The following is an 11,084-nucleotide window of genomic DNA, read 5'->3' on the forward strand; positions in this document are numbered from 1 at the left end:
TCATTCGTTGTGGAGTATTTTGTTAAATGTGAGTGAGTGAGTGAGTGAGTGAGTGAGTGAGTGAGTGAGTGAGTGAATGAATGAATGAGTGAATGAATGAACGAACTAACGAACTATCGCCTGACACACAATATTAGCGTCTATACCAGACAATAAAAATGATATTGTGCCATGATGCTGTACCAATCTTGGTACAGACTGCTTTATTATTTATTATTATTAGATTAGCATTTTTCAGTCCCATACCAGACTTAAGCCAAGATTATATAGGCCCTATATAACCACATGACTACATCAGTGGCGCATGGTAATTTACATATTTTCATGCTACATCTGACAGAGGGAGCATCGTTGCCTCTGGACGCCAGTTGTTTATATTTGTTTGTTTTTTTTGTTTAGTTTCTGAAACAATGCAGTAATGCTTTCCTTTTGTTTCTGCTGAGGATATAAGGATTAAAAATGTGTTCAACAATGCTTACAGCGTTTGGCAATGAGCTGTGCATGCAGAGAGAGAGAGGGAGAGGGAGGCGGGAGAGAGCGAGAGGTGGGAGAGAGAACACGAGACAGAGAGAGGAGAGAAGGTAAGAGAGGGAAAGAAGGAGAGAGAGAAAACTAGCATTAGCTCTGCCTAGAGGCTCTATGAAGAGTACCCTCCCTCACTCTCTCTCTCTCTCTCTGACCTTGGCTAAGGTGTCCTCGGCCCTGCGGCCTCTCACATGACCTTGTTTATGAGGGAAGTGGTGACTAAAGTGTGAATCATCAAAAACCTAAACCCCCACCTTCATTTGATCTCATCCCTCCTCTGAGCCCTCATTTCAGTTTTACTTGGTGTGGGTAGAGAGCTTGTTTCCAATAGGACACTATATATATATATAGTATATAGCCTTTAAACGAAAGGGCCCACTACATTTATATCACATGTTCATTAATGACATCTGACAGATGCTTTTTGCACAGAGTAACTTACAGTTTTAATCATGTTACAGATGTACGCTGAGAGAGCATTAAATCATGCCCAAGGACGGTTATTGGTGTGTGCATTACCCCACCCCCTCACTCAACACTAATCCCGTCTGAATGCTTCTGGAGGATGTAATAAGCCTGGGTAATGAAGGGTTAATTGGCAGATTGGTGCTTGAAAGCTTCTTCAAGGAGCCCAAAGTGTTTCTGTGGTTTTGCTCACAATTAATTAAAGTAAACACTTAGCAATAACTCAACACTTACTCTGTTCAGTCAAAAGTATGAGGACACGGCTCATCCGGTGTTTGCGCTGCTGATAAATATATTATCATGATGTTTTAGGATGTTTGAGGCTCCTTGTAGATTTAACAGCCTCTGCTGCTGGGGGAATGCTTTAAACTGGACGTAGGGATAGTGCTGAGAGAGAGAGAGAGAGAGAGAGAGAGAGAGAGAGAGAGAGAGAGAGAGAGAGAGAGAGAGAACACAGATGTGCCCGGACAGCTGGGCCTCAGGTGGGACAGGTTCTTTTTAATTTAATGTTCTGTGATGCAGCGTTTGTTAAACAGAGGCGTGACCGCACCATAATGTCCAGGAGAGGACAAAGGAAACAACAATCCATTTCTTACAATGATGAGACACAGGTTAGCGCAAACGTAATCGCCCCACTTTCCTTTCATCACAGCCCTAAATGCCAACTGCTGACTAATGAGGCTGTAGGATGTGGGTCAGTGGGAGAGAGAGAGAGAGAGAGAGAGAGAGAGAAGGGGTTTAACATGTTCCTGTCATCAGCAGAGAGAACACTTCAGTTCGGCACAGATTCCTACAACACACCTTTAACACACTAACACACACTGCAGTAGTTGATAGGAACCTGTTCGGTATTTATGGCTACACAGAGATGTCAGAAAGTCCAGCTCATTGACAGATCTCAAAGGGTTGGGTTAAATATTCTGAAATGGTGCTTATTAATACAGTAGTTTGATCAGAGGAGGATGCCCTCCCCCCCTCTTGTGGGTCTTGGTTTCTCCCAAAATGTCTTCTTCAAGCCTCGAGGGAGTTTTTTCTTTGTCACATTTGGCTTGCTCACATGGGGCTTTCCGATTCAAACTGTTATCTGTTCTGATACTAATTCTGTAAAGCTGCTTTGTGACAGTGTCAGTTGTAAAAAGCGCTATGTAAATAATAATTGATTGATTGATTGATTGATAATACAGGATCTCTAGCAAATAATGACGATTATTTATGACACCTTAGACTCTTTCTTTACAGTTTTCACAATACAATGTCATACATCTCCCAACTCCTTCAAAACATCTACTGTGTGAAAAGATACAGATGAGGCTCAGAGGTTTAAAAATGGGTTCCAATGCGGTGGAGACCGGTCCGATGTGTTTACGAAGTCCTGGTGTCTGTAAAAGAATAATAATAATAATAATAATAATAATAAAAAAACAAACAGTCTCAGTCCAGTATGCTAGGCTCTGTCTCTCTCTCTCTCTCTCTCTTCTTTAAACAACATAGAGGACTCCAAACTTTGAAAAGCATGAACTGAAATCAGGATATTGCTCATGACTGCTCCATTACTGGGTAATATTGATTCACTTAAGGTGGAACTGTCTCCAAACTCGGCAGAGGGCTAACTGCATTTCCAAAAGTGATGCAAAACTAAACAACTCCAGTTAGAAATGAGATTCTGTGGGAATTCAAACAATGAATAAAAACGTAGAGACAAGTTACTCTTCAGCCGCGTACAAACAGCAGTCATTTTTCCGCTCAAACACACCGTTCCACCTTAAAAGACGCTTTGTGTTTTGGAAAGTAAACAACCAGAGAGAACTGGGATTGTCCACAGTCACCGACATCCCCCTTAACACATGGTGTTGATTGTACTGTGGGCGGTGGGGGGTTAATGTAGTGGCTAACAAGGGGGATTCCGCAAAAACTGGGGTATAAAAGTTCTTAAAGAAAAAAAAAACTAAAAAACAAAAACAGAAAATGAAGTAGGGAAATAATAGATAAATGATCATAAAAAAGGAATACTCTTATAAGCCATCTGGGAATTCTGAGAGCCCCTGTACACTCAAGGGAGGTGTGACCCCAGTTTGAGAACCCCTGCCTCAAACCGATGCACCTTCAGCCTGAAGAATCGAAAATTAATTCTTCTCATTTGCACATGCTCTTTGAGCTGAGAGTGTGATGTATATCCATGCCTCACCTGTCCGTGTGTGTGTCAGTATCTGAGAGGACACTGAAACAGCAGGAGAGACATGCCATCATTAAATAGCAGCACCTTCAGCACCAGGGAGCAGCTCATGGAGTCGGTGGCTAAAATAAGGCAATTAGTGTCACAAAGGAAACGGCTTAATCATTGACACCGAATGTTATGTGACGTGTCGGTATCATCCTGTATCTGCAACTGCTGCATTATCAGAACACACTCCAGCCAGTGATGGATTACTGACCTGGCTGATAAGGCCAGTGTCCATGGGGGGGGCTCTTAGACCGTAAACAATAGTAAACAGTCCAGAGTTAACATCCCTTAACTTTTATCTTACCACCACATTTAAAGGAACACTATCAAAATCATTGTGATGCTTCACTGACCTGTAATAGGGAGAACAGAGCCTCTGTCGTTGCTACACCAGGTTCAGCGCTGTAGAAACGGCACTATGTAAATTTTGGAGGAGGGTAGGAAGTTGGTGTATTCCTTCGAGGCCAGAGCAAACAGTAGTGCAATTGTACTCTTGGTGGAACGGGGAAAACAGGTCATAAAAAGGACAGTCAGTCGATAACAATTTCTGTTCCACTGATGGCAGCAGTGACTGCGTATGAATCTGTAGCACGCAGGATGGATATTGGGTCTGGTACAATTGAATAGGGAGCGTGGAGGGGCATGGTGAAGAGGGGGTTCTTAATCAGCTCACACTGGCTGAATGTCATTTGTGACTGGCACTGGTCCATGAGCTCACTTGTCCTCTACTGAACACGCCAGGATCAAATATAGTGACCTGGAGAGACTTATGTTTTTTGTGGCTGAATGGCATCAAACCCTCACAGCAGTGTTCTTTGCAGACACAGGGAGAACACACCACACTCCTCACAGAGAGTCACCCGGAGGAAACCCACGCAGACACAGGGAGAAAACACCACACTCCTCACAGACAGTCACCCGGAGGAAACCCACACAGACACAGGGAGAACACACCACACTCCTCACAGACAGTCACCCGGAGGAAACCCACGCAGACACAGGGAGAGCACACCACACTCCTCACAGACAGTCACCCGGAGGAAACCCACGCAGACACAGGGAGAGCACACCACACTCCTCACAGACAGTCACCCGGAGGAAACCCACGCAGACACAGGGAGAGCACACCACACTCCTCACAGACAGTCACCTGGAAGAAACCCACGCAGACACAGGGAGAGCACACCACACTCCTCACAGACATTTATCCAGAGGAAACCCACGCAGACACAGAGAGAACGCACCACACTCCTCACAGACAGTCACCCGGAGGAAACCCACACAGACACAGGGAGAGCACACCACACTCCTCACAGACATTCATCCGGAGGAAATCCACGCAGACACAGGGAGAACACACCACACTCCTCACAGACAGTCACCCGGAGGAAACCCACGCAGACACAGGGAGAGCACACCACACTCCTCACAGACAGTCACCCGGAGGAAACCCACAACCTCCAGGTCCTCCAGTGTGACTGTGCCACTACCTGCTGCGCCACCATGCTGCCCCCATTGCATCTTCATTTAGGAAATTGTTGTGTCTGTTACTAAGCAGGCTTTGTTTACGCTGTACAGGCCAAGGTTATCACACGTGGCCTTGTGTTTATGGTCCGTCGTGTGTATACCAACTCCTGGTGCAATTCATCTTAATGAGAGCAGGACAAATTTAATAAAGAGAGCACAAAGTTCAGTAGGTCCAAAAGTCTAAAGTCAGCCATTTCCCAAACAAGGACTTGGGAGGTGTTTAAAGAGTTATGAAAGAAAGCATAAACAGTTTGGTAGTTCAGTAAACAATGCTCCAAAATAGAACCATCAGGAGCAGCACACAGTCAACCGAACTCAGATCTCCATCCCAACCCCAAAGCCCACTGCAAAGAACTCTATGGAAAACGCTGTTTACTGGGCAACCGACAGCGAATTGTTGTTTTGGCTGTGGGGTCTGTTTTGCGATGTAAATATATATCAAACAGGGTCTTTGTTGTTTTTATCAGTGCCCAAAGATGGTCTGAAGAACCAGGCGGCTTTTGAGGAGATGAGAGTCAACTACATCAAGGAGCTGAGACGTGCAGTGGGCAAGGCCACCAACAACTCAGGCCAAACATGGCAGCGGTTCTTCCAGCTCACCAAGCTACTGGACGCCATGCATGATGTAAGAAGTCATTTTTTTTTTAACATCATTGGCTCTGGGGTTAAAACGTTTACTCAAGACGTTAATTAAGTTTGACATCTTTGTTAATCAGATAAACTCTAACATTAAACTAATCAAAACTAATGCTGCCAAACTGCCCCAATAACAGATCGTCATGGCTCTTATTTATTGGCTGTATCCAAAACAGAATGTGGCGACCCCAATGTCTTGCTGCTCATGCAGCATTTTGATGAGAAGGGACCTGTTTGAGGCGAACGTAAGGCATTCGCTAACCAGAATTAAAGCTTCTGGAGGTAACAGTAAACAGGCTATTTCTGCTAAGATTAATCACATTTATATTTGTACAGAACATTAGCAGGATCCACCACATCGCTGCCACTTGCTTCTGCCATTTTGAGGGCTGCTGACTGTGCTGAAACACCGGATTATAGAAAATGTTAGACAGTGAAGGATACATCTACGCTGCCATCAAAAAAATGCCCAAATTCAATGAACTCAGCAGGCAGTGTTTTAAACGAACATTCAATTCCGACACGACCCGCTGACTTCCTCCACAGCTGTTTAGACATTTCAGACATGGCTATTGTTATCTACTTATAACCTAGCAGCAAGATGCCACACATATTGATATCAAATATTATAATTTTAGGTTAACACAGTAAATGGCCTAGGAACTCATGCACTCAGAAAATAATAGGAGGGATCTGATTGGCTTACAATACAATAAAATAAAAACATATCTCATAAACAGTGACTTTACGGGAGAAGAAAAATAATACTTACTTTTCAATGGAAGTCAGTGTAAAAAAATTTAATTCCAAGTCATTTTTGGAGTAAACAAAAAATCAACTAAAACAGAGATTACATGTGGTTTTCTTTGGGGTTTTTTTTGCACTGTGTGATATACTTTATTTGATTTTATTTCATTACTAATCATCATAACATCCTACTAAACCACTAAATTAACATTCAACTTGTATAATGTCTCTATTTTAGGTCAATTGAAAAATTAGTATCACTTCTAGGTCAGAGAACACAGACGTATTAAATTTATTTATCATTGGGCCACTGCAGATTAATCAGCTGCCGTCAGTGTCTCACTGCTGCCTTGTATTTTTATTGTCATCTCCAATGTGACAAAATATTAATCCCCGTGCCTGAACATTGAGATTTTCTAAAGGTTAGTCACAAGTACAATAAACACGGGCTCGAGAGAACTTCTGTTAAAGTGGTATTAATGTTTCATACTCCACAGAAAAGTCTAGAACTCTAAAGGTACAAGCTTAAGGGTGAGGTGAGTTTGAAGGCATTATTGCCACAGTGCAGTACACTTCAATTTTTCCATATTTTTAATAACACATTGGAGAAACAATTATAGACGTGTCACTGTGATTGATGTGTTTGTTCTGCAGGCGTTTTGTTATGGACCTTATTTGCACAGGAGTGCATGTTAAATCTCTAGTTGTTTCATAACTACCCTCAAAATGAGGTCCAAGGTTTACCTTGCATTCTCAAAAAATATGTCATAGATAACGTTTCACATCAAATCTAACTCACATTCGCACTGTAGCCTCTTTCCTCTGGCCCCAAGCGATCACCATTTCTGCTGTTTTCTTTCCTAAATGTTATATTGTTGGTTTCATAAACAACATAACACATGATCAGAATTATAACTGATACCAGAATTATAATCAAACCAATTGCATTCATGATTTTTTCTGTTAAAACAAGGGTTCAAATGTGACGACTTAAGACTGTGCTCTGATTAAGTTTTAACAACCACTCAGCTCTGACTCTGCTGTGAATTGTTTCTCTCGGCACAGTGTGAACATGCACCCACCAGGACTCCTCTTTCAGCAGAGTTAGAGTTCATGGTGCCCTTGTCTGTTTATGTTCATATTAAACATGCTAGACCATTCCAGACGTGGTAAAGGGCTCATAAAATCCTTTACGTTAACTTTATTATGATAATTAAATTAACTTTATTGTTATGATTATTACTGTATTGATGAACTAAAACACTGATGAGTGACATCATAAATAATCTCAAACCGAGGCTAATGTTCAGAACACTGCAAAACAGGGCAAAGACTATGTTTAATGTTAGATTTATATGAAGTATATATATAAATGGTGGATAAACCGTGAATGAAATCAAATTGAAATAATAAAATGTGCTTAATGCTAACGCTTCCCTCCTGGAGGCCATTCTTTATTAACAGTAGTTGTATCACTGATTGACAAAAGTGAATATATTTGAATTTGTGAAGACTTTTTCAAACGTATCTACTCCTTCTCTCCCTGGTCCTCTGCAGCTGGTGGGGAACCTTTTGGACTTTTGCTTCTACACCTTCCGCGAGTCTCAGGCTCTTAAGGTGGAATTCCCCGAGATGCTGGTGGAGATCATCAGCGACCAGATACCAAAGGTGGAGTCGGGCCTGACACACGTCATTTACTTTCACAAGAAGTGACTGGCAGTGGAGGAAAGGAAGAAAGGAAACAGGGAATGAAAGGAAGAGGAGAGAGAGAGGAGAGAGGAGACCAAGCCCTCAGAGAGAAAGCCAGAGAGAGAGAGAGAGACCAAGATGGCCAGCTCACCCGCTATGCACAAAGATAGACGGATAAACGCCATCGTAAACTCGGAGGAAGAGAAGGAAGGAAAAGGAGGAGTGTTGTCTGGAGCCAGCCAAACGGGGAGAACTTTTTAAAGATCCTTTCTCCTCCATCCCCCCAGTGACAATGCTGACAATGTTCCTTCTATGGATATGAAGCCATATGATATCTTTGGAAAAGCTATAGTGCACAGGTACAAGTGTATAAATAATACTAAACCACACACACACACACACACACACACACATGCACGCAGAAAGAGAAACCGAGAGAGTGGCGGCAACGTCCTTGCTTCTGAATCCATACAATCTGCAATCAGTTACCGAGGCATTTCTTTTATTTAACTGATTGGGACACTCCACATTAACACTCTTCAAGACTGCTTTTTGAGAAAGAGGAGAGAAAACACGCAATTAAAAATAAAATAAAGGTGATTTTTATACATTTCTGTAGCAAATATACATCTTTCAAGGCAAGGAAAGGACATTTTCCAAGGGCTACACCATCTAAAAAAAACAAACAAACAACAAAAAAAAAAACCCTAATCGCGTGTCTAATCAGTGTGTATGATTACAGAACACCTACACACACACACACACACACACAACAGCAAAAACACGCACTATTTCTTACTGTCATTTAAGGAAGATAAACAATCAAAAACTCTTAACTGATATGCAAAACATGAAAGCATCCTTATTTAGAAGAAGCGGGACTCTTTTGTAGTCAGTAAACATTATGTCAGGTGTGGTACAAGAGTCGTTTGCATACAGATTAGTTCCCTTTTCAAGATTAAATGGAGAATGGTGTGGGGAAACATGCCCAAACCACATCCATCAGAGAAACCTTCAGGAGGCTTATATGATCAAACTCAAAGGAAAGCATAAAAGGTCTTTGTTTTCATAACCTTGAGGTAAACCTGACGGTTAATATACAGCTGCAGGGAATTTAAGCAACTCGAGGCTGTTCCAGCTGCCACTCAAAGCAAACCTTGTATAATATGCGACATAATTAGGAGCAAAATCTGGCTGGATTTCTGACAGGAAGCGATGCGAGGCTAACAGTAAGCTCCAATATGGTTTCTTAAATCGCGTCAGCTTTTGTTTTTGACACGAGGGCTGTACGATGGGGTCACGACACCATTGTCGCACCGTATTGTACACGTGATACGACATATTGATTCAATTAGTGAGTTAATAATGCTGTGTTCTGCTTTTGAGGGTGGGCAAAAATATCATCATCACAATACGTCAAGTGATATTTGCTGTATTTTAACAAAGTTTAATACATTTGAGAGGTTTAACCTGTTGGATTGGCCAGCAAATATAACTAGAGTTGCCATATTACGGTCAAAAAACCATGAATACTGTGAGTTTTCCACAGTACTGTATTGTGATAAAGATAAATATCATCTCATTGCCCAACCCTAGATGCATTATTTTGACCAAAGGATTGAATTTCATCAACAATGATTTACCCTCACAAGCTCATCTATTGGTCAGGAAGCTCTCAGCACACAGTAAATATCACTGAGATTGTTAGAGGCTCATTTGCATATTACCAATCACACAATAACTAGCGATGTATTGTGCAGACTTATGTTACTCTCTAGAGAATGTGATGTTGCTTAGCAACGGAGAAGAGTCTGGGGCTTTTTTTATTGAACTTTTCCTTCATCGAATATCAGTTTATACCCCAAGATGAGGCGGTCCAAAGCTGATAAACAAACAAATATAGACATGCATCTGCAAAAGAATGTATCCAACTGCTTATCACCTCCCAGTTCCTAGTTTAGAAAAGTTGATCTCCATAGATTTGCCTGTAGGTTCATTCTGAAATGGCTTTCCTCTTTCACAGACTAGGGTTCAATACCCTGCTGGGGTAGCAACACCACTTTAACCCGGTAAGACAAGACTGTGACTCTAACACTACATTTGTATCCATGTGTAAAACAATGCAAATTGTAAACCGCTCTAGATTAGCGCATCTGCTAAGTGGCGTATATGAAAATGTAATACTTCCCTCAGCCAATCAGAGCTCTGAAGCATTTTTTTAAAAATTCATGTAGACTGACTTAAGCCCCGCCCACTGGGACCAATAAAAATGGGAAGGTGATTATTAAGGTAGAACTAGAGTGTGCAAAAGAAAGAAGCAGCTCCAGGCAGGACCAGGCAAACAGGGAGAGGACACCAGGCTAAGCTAATTGAGGCTAAGTGAGAATTGTTTAAGCTAACCGTATACACACACACACATACACACACACACACACACATAGTGACTAAACCAGCTCCCTTGTAACAATGAAATAACTAATTTACAGTATATATATATACATACATATATATATATATATAAAGCATTTTCTATGAGCGTGTAATGAAGTTTTTTTAAGATCCAGTTTATTCGGTTCTAACAAGGTGCTTCTTTTTCTTAAAAAAAAAAAACACAAAAACTCGGTGTAAAAATGTCAGTAGCTGCACATGTACAGTTAAATATGACTTTGCTTTTCAGATTCACGCAGCTTTCATGTAGGAAACACTTACAACATTAACACTACATGAATCCACGGTAGCCTGCTGTATTTTCAGCTTATGAGAAAATATACGTGAACGCTCTCAGAAATACCTGTTGCTTAAAGTCACCCTTTGACACTAACGCTGTACAGAGGAAGTGTATTTGCATCGAGCTTCACATGGAAATTTGTTATTGTCCGCTTTTAGGGACACGGGGCACGTTTTAACGCTCAGATATTCAACAGAACTTTACCCAGCCAGCACACCTTAGTGGAGCCCACATGGTTAAACGTGGACTAGCTGAGTTTAAGAGGGTCGGAGGTTTGGGCGGATTGGTACATGGGTTGTTAGTGGGACCGTGGTGGACTGTGTATAATGAGCAGCTCAGTAACACTCTCCAAACAGGGCCCAGTTGGGCATGTGTTGGGGTGTGTTCTCAGGTGGGCTGCCCATTCTTGAACCACCCTGGTCCCATCACTGGACATTAATACGTGGGGCCAACATTAAGCCCACAAACAAAACTTACTGGTACCCAACTTGGCTGCCCATTTAGGCCCATAAGAGTGTTCTGGCTGGTCAGGAAAGCAGAACTAGG

At 41.9% G+C, this 11,084-nt stretch overlaps 1 protein-coding gene across 3 annotated transcripts in view; it reads left to right on the forward strand.

The window, feature by feature from the left end:
• nr3c2 (nuclear receptor subfamily 3, group C, member 2) overlaps positions 1–10,188 on the forward strand; it is a 124,649-nt gene extending 114,461 nt beyond the window's left edge. For all 3 annotated transcript variants that reach the window (XM_066679518.1, XM_066679519.1, XM_066679520.1), the window contains 2 exons: positions 5,206–5,363; positions 7,679–10,188. In XM_066679518.1, coding sequence (XP_066535615.1) covers positions 5,206–5,363; positions 7,679–7,834 — 314 coding nt within the window. In that variant the 3' untranslated portion in view covers positions 7,835–10,188. The remainder of the gene's footprint in view (positions 1–5,205; positions 5,364–7,678) is intronic.
• Positions 10,189–11,084: the final 896 nt, after the last annotated feature.

Source organism: Hoplias malabaricus, chromosome 8 (genome assembly GCF_029633855.1).
Source record: "Hoplias malabaricus isolate fHopMal1 chromosome 8, fHopMal1.hap1, whole genome shotgun sequence".
In the NCBI taxonomy this organism is placed as follows: Eukaryota; Metazoa; Chordata; class Actinopteri; order Characiformes; family Erythrinidae; genus Hoplias; species Hoplias malabaricus.